Below are 18,088 nucleotides of genomic sequence, written 5' to 3' on the forward strand. Positions count from 1 at the left end.
ATGAACTAAAGAAGACACCTATTGATTTTGAGGTCAAAAGGTCAAAGGTCAAGGTCATAAATAAGCAAATTCTGTCTGTTAAAACACTTTCGTTTCCACACGATATCTTTAGAACCATTTGAGCTATTGCAATTAAATTTTATATAACAACCCCTGTGGCCTAATGAAGACCCCTATTGATTTTCAGGTCAAAAGGTCAAAGTTCAAGGTCGTAAATTTATACATTCTGTCTGTGTAATACTATTATTTCCGGGCGATATTTCAAGAAGATTTTGAGCTTATGCAATGTAATTTTATATCAAAACTCCCTAGGACGTCTCTCGCCCCTCTCAAAGTGCCCCGCCCCGTTTGTTTTATTAGTATTTATAGTATTACATGTCGCTATTTTTAGCGCAGGGGCATGAGGAGAGTTATTGCGTATAAAACAGGTTCTCGGCGGACTTTATGTTCTTATTACATTTATTAGAACTGTTTAATAAAGGCTAAATAAATCAAACACCATGGATTGTGTAAAATTTTGAGAATACCGAACATGAAAACATGAATATATACTTGTATGTGACTTCACTTTTGCATATACTGCACACTAAGTAAAGAGATTCCGTGGTCTAGTGGTTATGTTTCTCGCTTCAAATGTGAGAGGTCCCGGGATCGAATCTCGGTTGAACCTTTCTTTTTTTAAAAAAAAAAAATACTTTTTTTTATTAAATGATAGTATTCAGCATGTGAAATGAAAAATTATGAGGTTATAAAATCATCATTACAGTGTGATAAAAAATCCATATAAAAAATCTTCTACACACATAATGAAGAATAAGCAATCAGATCTTTATATGCATATTGACATACATGTATTTTATTGTCCCCCGCTTGAAAAGTGGGGGATATTAATTTGGGTTTGTCCGTCCGTCCGTCCGTCTTTCTGTCTGTCTGTAACGCTTTCGTTTCCACACGATATCTCGAGAACCCTTTGAGCTTTTGCAATGAAATTTTGCATAGCAACTTTCGATGGACTAAAGAAGACCCCTATTGATTTTGAGGTCAAAAGGTCAAAGGTCAAGGTCATATATAAGCAAATTCTGTCTGTTATAACACTTTCATTTCCACACAATATCTCGAGAACCCTTTGAGCTTTTGCAATGATATTTTACACAACAACTCCCCGGGTCTAAGGAGGACCCCTATTGATTTTGAGGTCAAAAGGTCAAAGTTAAAGGTCGACATTCTTTTTGGATGAAACACTATCATTTTCGGGCGATATTTCAAGAAGGTTTTGAGCTTTTGCTATGTAATCTTATACCAGAACTCCCTAGGACCTCTCTCACTCCTCTCAAAGTGCCCCGCCCCGTTTGTTTTATTAGTATTTATTGTATTATATGTCGCTATTTTTAGCACAGGAACATGAGGAGAATTATTACGGACAGGTTCTCGGTGGACTTTATATTTTTATTACATCTATTAGAACTGTTTAATTAAGGTTAAATTAGACACCATGCATTGTGTAAAATTTTGACAATATCGAACGTGAATATATACATGTATGTCACTTCATGTTTGTATACAATTCTCGGTCTATTACAGCGGCTTCGTGGTCTAGTGGTAATGTCACTCGCTCCGCGAATAAGAGGGCACGGGATCGCGACTCGGACGATTCATTTTTTTTCGATATACTTTTTTTTTTACTAAACGATAGTATTCAGTATGTGAAATGAAAAATTTATGAGGTCTGGCTTGTACAAACTCATAATATCATCATTATGTACAGTGTGATAAATATTCCATATAAAAAAGAATCTTCTACACACATAATAATCCATCAAACCCATATATCCATATTGGCATATTTCATTTGCTTCAGTATACATTTAATAATTCTACAAATTCAGTGAAGGGGATCCGAACCCCCGAACCCCCGAACCCCCCCCCCCCGAACTGTGCATGGTTTACTTTCCCTAAGCGGGGGACACCAATTCTTTGAATTAGCTTGTTTGGAATATGAAACAAGTTAACAGTTCTTAATTTAAATAAAATAGGTTTTTTTCGTATTTGCTCCATTTCAAAGAGAATATAACTATTGACATTATCGTGATTATTTAATAAACTGTTTGTGAATTACTAAATTTTGACCTGTTCCGCAAGCCAATTTTTTTTTTCATTCGGAATAGGATTGAAAAATACCATGCTAATTGTGAAATGTTTAATTCAAACCATGAATTTATTGTTGAAATATTCCTAACAGATTTGGACAACATTAAACTTAAATTAAAAAAAGATAAATGTCTAAAAACTTACTGAACAACCCTCTTATAAACGGAAGATCTGAGGAATTGCCCTATGAAACTTAAATTGCTACTTGTGTCAATAAAATAGGAAAAATTGGATAAGAAATATATTAACTTTTCCTTCCTGTGAAATTTTCATGTCTACTTTGATTAAAATATATCTTTTAAACGAGCGAAAACGATATATCAATGATATGAATAAAAAGAATGCTTTTTTCAGAGAACAGACGACCTCACATGTTTCACCAATTGCGATTTAAAGACTTTTTTAAATAAGGTTATTCACAAAACATAATATCTTTTTTTATAGGAATACGATCAGGTTTGAATCAAGCACCCCAACCCTCCATGGATCTCAAAATCATGAATAAAGAATATGACGACGTTGATGACGTCACCGTAGAAGCACAAGATCAAAGTCCTAACAATCAGACATACGAGGACGTAACAGAGAACAGAGAAGTGATACACCCACTGACAGATTATCAGAATATCAGTGGACATCAGGATAACCAATATGAAGAGTTAAAGCCTGATCAAGAGAGATTTTACTCCTCTCTAAAGGTTCAATGAACTTACGTATAAAGAGAGGTAGAACATTTTTGTATGGAGAACTTTCATTTTTTTTACAAATATATGATAAAATATTTGATTAGTTTTGAAAGACAAGGTACGACACTATTTGCTTTTAACTTAAACAAAAGATTTGTTTGAAAAATAAATTATCAGCGAAAAGAGAGAGAGAGAGTGAAATGAATAAAAAGGTAATACAATATCCTTTGTGCTATTTAAAAATTGTTGAGCTTATAACAACCTTTGATTTTTGAGTTGAGAAATTCTTTTAATTTCTTTAATTTTTTTTACACGCTCAGATGTTATCAGAGGAAAAAATAAATGATTTACAGTTTTGTAAATAAAAACCCATATCTTTTATGTTTATTATGTGTGTTTTTCTTTACATTTTTACATAAGAAAGTAGCCAAGTTTTATTCACATATTTTTATTGTTTATTTCTCATTGGATGTGCTGTTACACAGGAATAAGTTGATAATTTTTTGTATGTATGTTTGTGTAAATATGTATGTAAACTGGAGTTTTTCTGTATCGAGTGGTATTGGAAAATAGTGTCCACAACCATCGCCCACTTTGATATTTAGATATATGTTGTGCATATTACATTGGAAAATCACGTATCTCAACGTACTTCCATTGAAAATTGGTGTCATTTATTAACAGCACGAACATGGACATTTTAAGAAAATAATGGATAATGCACATGTAAATGACGTCAGAATTACATGTAGTATTTAGACATGTATGTAAGAACAATGATTTGTTTAATTTTAATGCATGGAATTTCAATAATTCAGATTACATGAATCTTCTTTTTTCAAACCAGTTTCATTTTTAAGAACATCCGAGTGCAAAATGTGTATTGAAACTGTACGTTCTTCCTTGCACTTTTAAAATAAATCTTCCTAATATTTTCCTTGTTTACTGAGAGGGCCTGATCTATACGTTGATTGTAATTATCTCTAACATGTATAAGCATGGACAAAATATTCAAGGAGAAAAGGAAAATGACGGATTTCCAACGTATTATAACGATCTATAATTTTACAGTCATATTATTTTATCATTCAGGCAGCTAAAAAGTTTAATATTGCCTACTTTGATAAGAACATAAACATTTTAAACCTATTATACATCAACTTGCACTTATGACTTTAATCATTTTCTGATGAACATGATTAATGAAGCGGCAAATTAAATGTCTTAAAAGCATTCTCCTCAGAGTATAAAAGGTGTGGTTGTATATTCTTATTCTATGATAAGACATTCTTGTATTAATTGGAAAGGGAAAACATAATATTAACCACCTACATCAAATATTAATTTTAAATGTAGTCTGGAGAAAACAAATATATAACTGAAATAATTTATTTTCCTATTTTGTATTTATTCCAGAAACTAAGTTCAATCTCAAGAGACTTTTTAACGTTGATGTATATGGTTGAAATGAAAAGGTCGCTAACTGAGTCTAAATGTTGTTTGAAACACTTTTGATTTTACTGAAGACAAGGTTTTAGATCTCTTTAATGATGGTACAGTGTTAGTTATGTACTCAATTGATAGGCAAACATACGCACATATAACGTGATTTATGATTAAAGTTTGGTATCAAAATACTGATTGGCCAAATATTATTCTATAGATGATTTTATTAAAAGTTCTTATTAATTGAAAAAAAACAATACTTTCCAGAAAAAAGGTAAAAATATATACATATCGTAGTAGAAAATATACAGTGTATTTAATGTTTTCTTCAGAATTTATAGAAACAAATGTAAACTTGCGGAAGAAAAGACGGCCGATGCCATAAAGATAATGACTATGATACGGAAGAAAAATAAAATCACCAGTAAAAACCCATCTTAATTCCTGAACTTTATCCTATCAATAAGAAACGCCCGTTAAAAACTCCGTGCTGCATGAATTGTTTACTACATAATGATTAATACGATAGTTGTCCAAAAAAAATCGTGGAAATTGGCTGTTTTTTTTTTGTCAAAATGAATGGTTTAAAATATATTTATTCTTCTTATCAAAATGTGGTTGTAAAATCTAAGTCAGATTGATTTTGATTTTATTGTTTGATTTTAATACTTGGATGAAAATCCTGGTAAATATTATTATAAAGAAAAAAAGCGTTTATACATGAACTTTTGGATAATCACCTTAATAGTACTTTTAATCTGTCTTTTTCATTTTTTTTGGGGGGGGGGTTCTAGCTGTATTATTATTATTATTCTGATGCAGAATAAATTATTAATGCCCCTGTACATGCACTAACTGCCTCCTGTCCATACGTTCACCCTTGTCGTTGTCGTCTTTATCACGGTGTTTAGCACAAAAAAAAAAAACAAAAAAACAAAAAAACGCGTGTGTTTTAAAACTTAACAGAATGGAAGTCCTGCAGATATATTTACATTTTAAAGTTTGTTTTACTCGGTAGATAAAAAGTTTGGCATAAATATTGGAAAACTTTTTTTTCTTATGTCAAAAATCCTGACGCCGCCATATTGCAGAGGTAAATGTAGCTGAACAGGCACGAACGACAACTCTGCAAGGGAGATTGCTGTACATAAACCTATTTTTCAAATTGATACCTAAATATATAACAAATTGCAGTCTTTAGGACAGATGATATTTTTTTTTCTTTAGAGGAGACTTGATTTTTGTTACAAGTTTAGAAAAAATGAATAATTCTTAGAATTTTTTCTCTTAAGAACTGGAAAATGAAATAGACTTGATAAATATCAGTAATATTTCAATATAATTCCAAATATAAACAAAACACACTTAGTAAAGGTTTACAGATAAAACAAAAATTCAGAATATGTAAACTTGGTGCTAAATGGATAATATATAATTTGGAAAAATATACCAAAAATTAGATTAATTTCATTAGGAAAAGTAATATGGTACTTGTTATTATGAGCCTATGTAATATTGCTGATTTTTTGTCATTTTGTTTTTCTAACTTTATAGAGAATAAACCTCGGGATTGTGTTTGTTGCTGTTTTTAAAGTATTAGTCTTGTGACTGGATACAAAGATATATTCTGCCGTATAGAATAAAACCAAATTGACCATGTAATGGTGAACGGCAGATACAAGAAGTCTGTGATGTAAGAGTTATGCGTGGTGCAGATGAAAATTCAGATCACCATCTAGTATTGGCTAAAGTAAAGATGAAGCTCTGCAGAAACTTAAAGCCGAAAGAAAGCAACAGGAAGATGTATGATGTAAACAAGCTGAAGGATCCAAAAGTAAGCAAAGGATTTCAACTTGAACTAAGGAATAGGTTTCAACAACTGGTCGATGACGAAAGCACAATTAATGAAAAATGGACTCTTGTAAAAGAAGCATACAATGAAACAGCAGAAAAGATCCTGGGCCAGAAGAAAAGGAAGCACAAAGACTGGATAACTGCTGAAACTTACAGAGCCATAGATGAAAGGAGAAAACTAAATGAAGAAATAGGACGATCAAATTCAGAGAGAATAAAGGAAATTAAGAGAGAAGAATATAAGACCAAAGACAAAGAAGTGAAAAGAAGAGCAAGAGCTGATGAAAGGAAAAATCTGGAAGATGTAGCCAATCAAGCAGAGAATGCAGCAAACACAAACCGTCTGAGTGAAGTTTACCAATTGACCAAGCAGCTTTGTGGAAGAAAAAGAAACAGGACAAGTGGCATAAGGTCCAAGGATGGTGAACTTATCATTGAGGATGGAAAAATATTAAAAAGGTGGAAAGAGCATTTTGAAGAGGTCCTTAATGTCCCAACAGAAACAACAGATCTACCTGAAGGATGCGCCATCCAAGAGAATGAAATAGAGGAAATAGACACAACACCAATTAGAGAGGAAGAGGTGAAAAAGGCAATCCAAAAGATGAGGATGGGAAAGAGTCCTGGCATAGATAACATCAATGCGGAGCTACTAAAGGAAAGCATAGCACTTTCAACATCAGAGCTAACACATTTATTCAACAGAGTCATCAGTGAGCAAGAAATACAATCAGACTGGAAGAGATCACTCATTGTCAAACTACCCAAGAAAGGAGATCTAACAATATGTGACAACTATAGAGGAATATCACTACTGTCAGTGCCATCTAAAGTATTTTGCAGAGTAGTGATTGACAGAATTAGAGATGGACTAGAGGACAGACTAAGACCAGAGCAAGCTGCATATAGAAGAGGAAGAGGAACATCAGAACAGATTTACATTCTAAGAAACATTCTAGAACAATCTATAGAGTGGCAAGCACCATTGTACATCAGTTTCATAGACTTTAAAAAAGCCTTTGACAGCATAATAAGAGAGAAACTGTGGGATATACTTAGGCAGTATGGAATTCCAGGCGTGTACGTGGATATCATCAGGAAGTTATACGATGGTAGTTCTAGTTGTGTCATAGAGAATGGAAGAACAACAGATTGGTTTAAAGTACAGACAGGAGTAAGACAAGGTTGTGTTATGTCTGGGTTCCTGTTCATCATTGTGGTAGACTGGATCATGAGAAATACCAACAATAAGAAGAGAGGTATACGCTGGAAATTTATGTCCACTTTAGAAGATCTGGATTATGCAGACGACCTTGCACTTATTTCCAGCAAACACAGCGACATGCAGGAGAAGATCAAGAGATTACATGCTGTTGCAGGATATACAGGGCTAAAAATTAACGTTGATAAAACAAAAAGCATGAGAATAAATGTGAAGAAGAAGGATGCCATCAGGTTGAATGATAAGGAAATTGAAGAGGTTGGAACATTTCTCTACTTAGGTGCCACAATGGACAAGACCGGAGGAACCGAGGCAGATATTGGGAGAAGGCTAGGCTTAGCCAGGACCGCCTTTGCATCCCTCGCCAAGGTATGGAAGTCAGCGCAATACAGCACAAAGACCAAACTTAAGATCTTCAACACGAATGTTCTATCTGTATTGCTGTATTGCGCTGAACTATGGAGAACAACAGAAAAAGATGACGAAAAGCTTGATACATTCCACCGAAAATGCCTTAGGAGGATCCTTAAAATACACTGGCCTGAAAAGATTACTAACCAGCAACTATATGAAAGAACAAGATCAATACCTCTATCAAGCACTATCAAAAGAAAAAGATGGAGATGGATAGGCCACATCCTCCGAAGGGAAGATAATTCTCACATAAGAACAGCGCTCACATGGGCCCCTGAGGGAAAGAGACATAGAGGACGGCCAAAGAACACCTGGCGACGCTCTGTCGAGAGAGAAAGGGAAGAACTGGGCTGGAACAGTTGGAAAGAGGGCCAAGTTGTTGCCAGTGACCGCCGTAAGTGGCGTTCGTTGTTGAACGGCCTCATGCGTCCTCAGGGGCACGGAGAGGATTAGTAAGTAAGTAAGTATAGAATAATACTCTTACTGTGCACAAACATACTCTGAAATTGATACTTAAAGGAAACAAGAGGTTCTACTTGACGTGGTATAATTTTCAAACAAACTGTTGGAATTCTGATGTACACTTAATATGCTTCTTTATTAGCTGACATATTTTTTTTTAATATTTCTATCAAGTAGAATTTATTTAGAAAACCACTACATCAATAGAAAATGGAATTTTGAGATATAACGACGATGTTTTGTATATTAACAATAATTATTCTCATTTATATGACGACACGATATGTATGGACAGATCTCATTGAAATTCAATGAAAGACATCACAGTATCAGCTACATGTACTATCTGTTTAATCGTGGGATGTTTAAGTTGGATGATTTATTTTGACAATAGAAGATGAAAGCCATTCTACAAATTAATTGTAAAACAAACAAGATGGGTTTAGTTTTTTCACCGTCATTATACTTCTGTTGTATAATGTCATTACACTTTCTCCCGCTTATGGTCACAATGGTGTGTGGTAGGATTGGATTTTACAGAGTTAGTAAATAACGATAACTCTTATTGGTTACGATCGTTTATTGAACATTCGGAACTTTCTAGCTTTATGCAGTGATTTTGGAAACGTCCTTGTATGAGTTACACATAGAACGTAGATTTTGATTGGGTAAGAGAGACACACCTCCAGAGCGCGGTGTATTTAAAGTCCAGCATTTTACGATTAGATCAGTTGGCTAAAAACCTTCTCAAAGGTTCGTGCCAGCTCACTTTTTGATAAGATAGGTAAATCCCGGTCGCTATCTCTGTTTTGTTCAATATGGCCAATTGTCTGGTTCACTCGTTCAATATTGTCCTTTTTGTTTTCCTTATTTTATGTCCATTTCTGTTGTTAATTTAGAGATCCTTATTTCTATTATTGGTAAACCGGCTAGGTTAGGCGTAGTAGATTTTTCGTGAAGGGGTGGGTCACTTTTCTTCGGACTTAGCATTGGGTAGTGCGGGCTCTGAACTTTGTACGTCGGTTAGGTAGGCATTTATTTTTATTAAGGCCCATAAGTTTACGGTCGTTAGTACATCAGTTTTCGCTGTTCGTGCTGTTAATAAAATACAATTGTTGGCATGATATATTTGTTAATTTGCAAATTCTTGTTATTAAAATTCCTGTGTTAGTAAGTCACTTTCGTGAGTATTTGAGATTCAAAAGGTTTATTGGTTATTGAGAAATTGGTATAAAACGCGAAGTACTATTATAGACAAAGAAACGGTGTGATATAAGAGGTATTTTTATACTGTCATTTTCGTTACACTGATATCGTGGATTTTCCTAAATTGCATTGATACCATTTAGCGAATTCCGGGTACATTGGTGCCGTGAGTGGTACATTAGTTTGAGGGTAAAACCAAATCCTGTCACAGGTGTATATGTTTTTAAACGTATTTGCTACTCAAGGGCGGGGCTTACTCTAAGGACGATCAATGTTTAAAGAAAGGCATGCTGATCACTGAGGAATTGATGTTACATCGATTAAAGACAACATTTTGTTAATTCTCTCGTCATTATAATGCTCTTGTTAGAAAATATAACCTATCATGTGGCTGTTTCAAGGCTAACTTGTTTCAAAGCAATCGTAAAAACTGTAAATCTCATAAAATAAAAGTCATCTTTAATACCTTGCACAAAATTAGAATGTTTACATTTTTTTGAAAATATTGACGACTTTTCGTTTTATTCAGTTTTTATATCATGTTCAAGAGAAAAGTAGAATTTTTTTTTACTTTGCATTAAATTTGGAAGTTAGGTTTTCCATATCCCATGAGGGAAGATACTATGATCATTATAATTCAAAGTTCCTTGTGCACTGCTATGCCAATAGATAGCTATTTTTTGAAGAATAATGATGGTACTCAGAATAATGAAGTTTTTCTCTGATGTGAGTTTTTTATTATTTTTTTTTTTTTACAATTATTTACCGTTGTGACAAAAAAGTTTTTACACATAGAACTACAATCTTTCTATCACGCTTGAATTTTATTTGAAAATAATGACTGATAAATAAATTGTTCTGAGGGAAAATTAATAAGAATTAGGAAGGGTTAAAATAGAATTTTTACCAGGAAATACGAAAATAGTATACATAAAATGTACATTCGCGGAAAAAAACTGTTAAGATAATGAGTTTGAAACGGAAGAAAGATTTGCAGCAGAGATCATTCTCATATTTGACCCTCGTCCAATCACGGAAAATTACCAATTTCCTGCATAAAAAGAGTATTGATATGTAAGGAACAAGAAATAGAATTGTGTTTTTTATATATGTATAGCTATAACTGTTGCGTTTTTCACCTATATATTTTGCGTCTTTTGCATATGGAGAAAAAACGTCATAAAATAGTTGTATCTGTAAATAAGCGTTTTTCAAACCGTTAATAAACATTACGGTGTACATCCTTTTGTTGTCTTCAATTAAATTTAACGATATTGCTATAACTGGCCAATGGGTTTTTTTCTTTTTCCGCTTTTATTGTTTTTTTTTTTTTTTTTTTAATAAGAGGATAAAAGGAATTATAAAGAGGGAGCTCGAGAGTTAATTTAACAGAGAGAGAGAGAGAGAGAGAGAGAGAGAGAGAGAGAGAGAGAGAGAGATCTGAGTTGTTGTCTTCACCCAGGATCAAAATTCAATTTCAACCAAATGATCAAATTTCCTTTACAAATGAAGAATTTTTAGACGAACTCTTGACACCAAAATTCTCCACGATAATATACATTGTCTGGTCATTATCAAGTTTCGAAAAGTAGAACAATGGTTTCCTCGTTCCATCTTTAAATAAAGGAATATTGTTGGTCATTAATTCGAAACAAGTCAAATGAATGACAAATTGTAAGCACACATCTTAATAATTTAATTAACTAAGGATAAAAATGTTTCAAGATTTATGCACATCCATGACTAGAAAGAAATACTATATATTAGTATTAACATGCACATGTATCTTATGCGGCAAATTAGGAGAATAAATTCCTCTTCATACCTGACAATACTCTTAACAAAAAAAATAACACAGGGAAAAAGGCAATTAAACCTTATTGATTTTTATTCATTATATAAATTATTGTAGGTGAACGGATAACAGAATACAATATATAACTCAAGAATGTTAATTCTATTTGCATGCGCGGATCTGGAGGGGGTCGGGGGTCAGGACCCCCCCAACCTGGAATTTACCAGGTTAATAAATGTATACACTAAGACAAGAAAATAGTTACCATGGACCCCCCTTTGAAAACGAGGACCCCCGTGGTAAACGCGAATATGTGTGAAATGGGTATGACTAGTGAAAGATTTGAGGGAATAGAAGTCACCACTAACCCCCCCCCCCTCCCATGAAATAGGTTTTTGACGTTTGAGCGAGTATACGTTTTTTTTTTTTGGTTGTCAAGAAATTTCTTGGATTGGATTTTTTTTTTACTGAGGTAAACCCCCCCCCCCCCCCCTGGAAAAAATTTCTGGATCCGCGCCTGATTTTTAAATAATTTAGTGCGACATGAACTGATACATATACACAATGCTTCTCTAAGTGGAACACGTATACTACTTCAAAGCGTCTAGTGCTTGCGTATAATCACAATCAGTGTTAACACTTAAATGATGTAATACTGTTTAAAACATTGCTGTGACGTCAAGCCTTTGTTCTTGCAGTCTAAAAATTTACCTATAGCCGTCCGATAATAGTAATTACCAGTCTGATAATATATTATCGGACGGCAATGATAACAAAATCGGACGGTGTTTAAAAAACAAAAAGAAGAGTGAAATTAAGATTAGATATGGCCAGAAACCCCCAATAAATATGTGAGGAAAAAATTCAGGGAAACCAAACGAAAGGAAATTAAGTTGATCACAATACAAAATAGAAAATCCATGAAAAGAAAACCTTCCACAACATTAATTTTCACTCTTTAAAAGAGTTTTTGATTCAGCGCTTTGAATAAGCAAATTTAAATCCATTTCTGAAAAAAGATTCTGCAATCTCTTTTTATGTTTGTTTCCGATGGCCTTACTTTCAAAACCTGAGAATTTCCATTATCTAAGCTAAAAATTCAGCTAAGTAAAAATCCGCATTTTACTTGCCATGGTGATGGCAAAATCTTTCACCACCGTACCCCTGTCCTGCTTAACGAAACGACTGCCATTGAATGAATGAAATTAATGAAACAAGAGTTCACTCACTTTTTTACCGTTCACTCATTTCTTTTATCTACTTATCAGACGGGTTCAAACAATGGATGCTTGAACTCCCATTGTGTTATTATCGAACTCCTCCAGGTAACCTTTTGACATTTAAAGGGCAATGTTTTAAGTAAGATATATGCCTTATACTATTCTATATGTAAAATTATCAGACAGTTTTCGGCACTAACGGGCCTCAAACAGTCAAAAAATATATGAATAATAATAATAACTAATTGCAATGTCCGATTTTTATTTATTACCAAGTAATTATAAATTCTAAAGCATTTAAAAAAAACTTCTTTTAGCAAAAATAGTGGCAAATAATCTCTTCAACATGATTTGTGTTAAATATACGAGTCGTTCAAAAATTCCACGGACTTGTTGCACATGCAGAAAAAATATTTGACGACATAATCGGGAAAAATGTGGCACATAATCGGATAATCTTGTACAAAGATGCTTGTTTTTCATTCACTTTTGTTTTTAAATGCATGATTTGAAATGTTCATGTTTTATGTTCATGAAAATTTGATTTCTCTTATGTACTTATATGAGATTTGAATGATTTGTTGTTCGCTCGTCTTACTGACAAAGTTAATTGGCCAGAGATATTAAAGGAAATGTGTACTCGTAACAGATAGTAAGGTTTATGGGTCCATGTGGTTTGGAGAGGCTTTCACTAGGAAGTGTGATTTTTTTTTTCCAGTAAAGTATAAACTTTTAAGGATATAAAATAATTACAGAATTGGTAAACAATACTTTTGTTAACTTTTTTACATACTTATGTAATTCAATCAATTATAATTCTACTTCATTTGAACAATAAAATTATGCATAACTAAATGAATATTCACTTTCCTTAATTAATACTTTTTTCTTCAAATACTCAGTCAACAGTTTATATTAACAGAGAGAAAAGTATTATCCACATAGTTAACTCTCATTCACTCAGAGAGAGAGAGAGAGAGAGAGAGAGAGAGAGAGAGAGAGGTGCGACATAAATAAGTACTACATTTAACGAAACCCGTCTGATGACACTTCAATATATTGCTGTATCAAACACTCAACATCAATCACGTGTTCACAGGAAGTCACTTCTTACTTTACAGCTCACTACACAGAAATTAAAACTTTTTAATTCTCTTCCCCTTTGTGACTCTGTGTTGACACCGTAATTATTTTACAAGATAAGGAGGAAGGAAGTTTCATTGTCATAAAATTTTGAACCATTGTCAGAAAGTTAATGTGTACTGGGGTCAACCCAAAACGTAATGCTGTAGATAATTTTCAGTTTGTTATGATGCCTTAAGTATATACACATGGCTGAATTCATGCTTCTATGCCTAGTACTTGCTGGATCCTTATGCTTTGTTCAAGGTAAGAAACAATGTAACAAAATTTAGTACACTGGTTTATATCGAATTTATATACTAATGGCATGGATCAAAAACAGTTTTTAGCAAAGAGGAGAAAATAAATACATAAGCGTTTATATTTCCAGAGGCGTGGATTACAAAATACAATATGTATCAACATTGAATAATACTTGTTTTTCAATAGTGGAGATGTAGTTTTGAGTATATAGCAATAATTCATACACATATAAATACCATGAATACATATATAGACGCGTATAATACCTATTTATTTCTTTTAAGTATGGTGAATAAACATACTTTTTCTGAATAGTCCGTACAGTGAAAAAGTTTTTGTCCTCTTTTCAAGTTGTGAAATAGTCATAAATCTATACACCGACAGCTTTCTGTTTCTCTCCCCTTTTATCTCGGAATTGCTTCTATTCTTTTCCGGATTGTGATGTATAGGTTATTACGAACAGAAAGTAATTCGACTTCGGTATAATAAAACACCTATTTAATGACTATTCGGACAAAATATTTAAGTTTATCTCATCCCTCCCGCGACAGCAACTACTTCCCTCGCCTGTGCCTCGGATATACATCTTTAGGGACGACTTGATAGGTGGCTCTTATCCCAATTTCTTTTCTTTCCAATCAATTTGTGGAATCATCTATAAAAAGTTACACGTAACAATTATCTTTCACATTAGCGTCGGAAGCAAATTAAAAATGGGGTGTTAAATTGAAAGTGGTTAAACCAACGAAAAAGGGTAAGTCCCGATTATTTTATGTTAGCAGTTTATTATGTTCATCATGGTAAAAATAGGGGGGGGGGCTAAGTCTCCCAGCCACTACCCCTGGTTCCGAAGCCCAAATGGCTTCCGACTTAAGTCTTAAGGTTGGCTTCTCATGTTTAAGAAGAGGCCCAGAACAACGGTTTGGTTTGTGAGTGATGATAGGGGTTTGTCATAATAGGAAGTCAAAGTTTTACATTAATAAAATATAGAAAAACTTCTTTAAACAAAACTTTTTCTCATGAACCAGTGGGCTAGAAAATGTAAAACGTATATAAAAACAGAGCGTGGAAGTTTAGATGAAAACTGTAAATCAGATTCAATGAATTTGAAGGCATAACAGATATATATTGGCTGAATACTCGGTATATGTAGACATAATCTTCATGTTTTAGTCTCAATCTGTAAGAGTGGAAAGTGTTATAAATTTTTACCTAGACCCGTCATTAAAGAGTTACTAGTATCTCCTTTTGCTTTTAATCAATAAAATTCAATTAAAAAAAAAAATATCTGGTGAAAAATTATATTAATTTTAATTTTTTTTCTATTCTTAATTATTATATGCATCTTTTCACCATGGCATTTTTTTATATTCATAGTATTTAAATATGTATTTTTGAAAAATTGCTTTTCCCCATAGACCCCAATTCATTCTTAATTAATAAATTACTGCTAAGGTAATTATATTTTTAAAAAATTTTCCTGGTTATTTCTTTTCTACTCTAAACTGCATTGAATTAGCTTCCGAGTATTTAATATAGGATGGATATTTAATGTTAGAAAATTATGTCCTTTTATGGATCGGATACCTTAAAAATACCTCATTATGGGTAGTTTAATGCGGTCTGGATTCAAAGTAACATAAAGGGAATCTGAAGAACAGCAGGAGCAAAGTCGCGTAGGGGAGCGCTGTTGTCCACGAACCCCCAGTTATTATTATCATAATCAGATTCTGAATTTCTTTTTATATCCTATGAGCCTAAGCTTATAAATCTCATGTTGAAAATTGGTTTAATTTTCTAATGTCTTTGTCTAGAATAATTTGAAGTTACGTAAATTCATATTTCCTTGAAATGTTTTCAGCATTATTTTGTCGATAACGTTTATGCTCCTCCTTTATGCAAAAGAGTGAAATTTTCAACAATGAAACATCAAAATCAATAATTTTGATATTTGATTATTTTAGGACAAACGTTTGAAATATCCACAAAATTTATGAATGGAAATCTGATATTCACATGGAGCACTGTATCAACAACCAGCAATGATATAACAATCATTAAGGATTCTCAACCCAGTGGTTGGATATCGGTTAATGATGACCAGTACACAGTGGAAGATGTTACACTATACAAAAGCGTAACTATCATGGTACGGGAGTACACACAGCCAAAGTATGAAGACTACAGCAAGACATTCAACGGTAAGAAGAATATACATTCATGCACTAAAGAAATTATTAAGACCGCGGAACATTAACTGGCAAAATTGGAAATATACAGCTTACGTCATTTCTATCTGTTACAATCAAAACATTCAGTGATAGACAATGAAATGGGCGGGTACAATTCGACGCGGACGTTTGGAAAACATGGGATTGAAATTGCAGATCGAAATTCATTTTTAATCCACCTCAGCTATGTTAGAGGGCTCATTTTACTGATTGACCCAGAAGACAAATAGTTTCAACTTTGGTGCAGTTTGAATTTTTCTTTGTCCAGTGTTTTAAATGTATAAATATTTAAGGGACAAATATTACATTTCTGTTTCATAAATATATGTATAACATTGTCTTGGTGGTGGTGGTGGTGGGGGGGGGGGGAGGGGGGGGGGCTTGAACGATTTTTAAATGAAGTAACTGTTGTCCAACAGTTTTCAGTGAGAATAAGTATAAAACTCATGCACTCTTATAATCCTAGAATTAAAATATATTGTCATGTTAAGGCATGACCTGACTCGACAATTTTTACCCCCCCCCCCCTTGTAGAATCAAATATCTCCTGAAAAATAATCTTTGTCTTGTATGATATTTCGCGTTCTTAAAATAATAGGCTAAAACTAATATTAATGTGAACTTCAAACAATTAATATGTTTTGGGAGTTGAAATATAGTTGATTTTTGGATCATACATTCACTCTTTGCTTTGAAACAGCTGAGGTGGATTGAAAATGAATTTCGATCTGCAATTTCAATCCTATGTTTTCCAAACGTCCGCGTCGAATTGTACCCGCCCATTTCGTTGTCTATCACTGAATGTTTTGATTGTAACAGATAGAAATGACGTAAGCTGTATATTTCCAATTTTGCCAGTTAATGTTCCGCGGTCTTAAATGGCTATTTTTGTGGTAGTAAGGTGGCGATTTAAGAGATGACAGGACGAATAACCTGCTTGTAACATGACTCTGTTTCGCGTTAAAGTCATTGTCACGGTTGATTGAAAACCATTCCAGACCCTCTCTGACAACGGGTCACAAGTTTTATAGGGGAAATTTTTTTTTTACAAGAAACTGGTTAGTAAACTGTAGTTGCCTTTTTCATTAATTAGGCAATTCGAAAACAAGACCCCATTGAACTTCCGTAAACTGTGCTAAGATTGCAAGAAATTCATAATGTCTCTAAATATTAAAAAACGATGTGCATACCTCATATGCATCAAATAAAGCAACAAGATTTGTTGACAAACTCGTCGTTATCATATTGAACGTGTTTTGGGCTTTTTAGCGTTTACCCTATGAGACGTCATAAATTTTACGGTTGGGTAATTCTGAATACTGATTATGATGCACAGTAAATAAATTTCTCTTCTGAACAATTTTCGTAATTTTTGGTCTTGTAGTCAATTTTTCTCGAACATTATGCTACCCTGCGTTTCATTTTCCTTTCAGTATATATATTTTGAACCTATTTAATGTTTGAGATTTGTATGATATACATTATGATTTGGAATACCCCATCAACGAATACTGTAGAAGAACTTCTTTCCGCAAGGTATCTATTCACACTATCCCGTGCATCGAGGTTCCACTTCCCCGTCAATTTTCATTCGGAAGTCACTTGGAATAACTTAAAAGTATTTGGGAGCATTTGGAAATCTAAGTGCTCCTAAGGCATTCGGAAGTTTTTTTGTTTTGAAAAATCTGAACTCATTTTAAAATTTTTTGGGAACCATTTGGAAGTGCAAAGATCAATCTATAGTCTTTATATTTAATGAGCAGATGTTATGATATCAGCTGATCGAGGTTTTGTCTCGGGCTCTCTCTCGTGGATATTTTAAATCTGGCGGTTGAAGCATCGGAGTTGCATCATCACGTTGAGGGGTGTAGTATTTAAAGGATATCTGTAACATTTTTCGAGTTATCAGGCATCCCTCAATTCTCTATCTATAGTGAGGGATATCTTCTTATATCATTCAATGTGAGAGATGACCTGAGGGATGCCTTCTAATTCCTTGTTAGAGCGATAGGTTATGC

General features: G+C 33.4%; 1 protein-coding gene across 8 annotated transcripts in view; it reads left to right on the forward strand.

Moving 5' to 3' along the window:
• The window catches only part of LOC134264196 (carcinoembryonic antigen-related cell adhesion molecule 5-like), a 42,556-nt gene that overhangs the window by 12,553 nt on the left and 11,915 nt on the right, over positions 1 to 18,088 (forward strand). The window contains exons 1-2 of one of the 8 annotated variants that reach the window (XM_062746488.1): positions 13,596 to 13,842; positions 15,804 to 16,040. The exons of 4 other annotated variants lie outside the window; for them this stretch is intronic. In XM_062746488.1, coding sequence (XP_062602472.1) covers positions 13,785 to 13,842; positions 15,804 to 16,040 — 295 coding nt within the window. In that variant the 5' untranslated portion in view covers positions 13,596 to 13,784. Of the gene's footprint in view, positions 1 to 2,592; positions 3,465 to 13,595; positions 13,843 to 15,803; positions 16,041 to 18,088 lie in introns of those variants that run through there. 3 more of the 8 variants (XM_062746491.1, XM_062746490.1, XM_062746489.1) reach the window with 3 other exon arrangements.

This window comes from Saccostrea cucullata, unplaced genomic scaffold (assembly GCF_032062105.1).
Source record: "Saccostrea cucullata isolate Sc308-1 unplaced genomic scaffold, CSIRO_AGI_Scuc_v1 ctg4182, whole genome shotgun sequence".
NCBI lineage: Eukaryota > Metazoa > Mollusca > Bivalvia > Ostreida > Ostreidae > Saccostrea > Saccostrea cuccullata.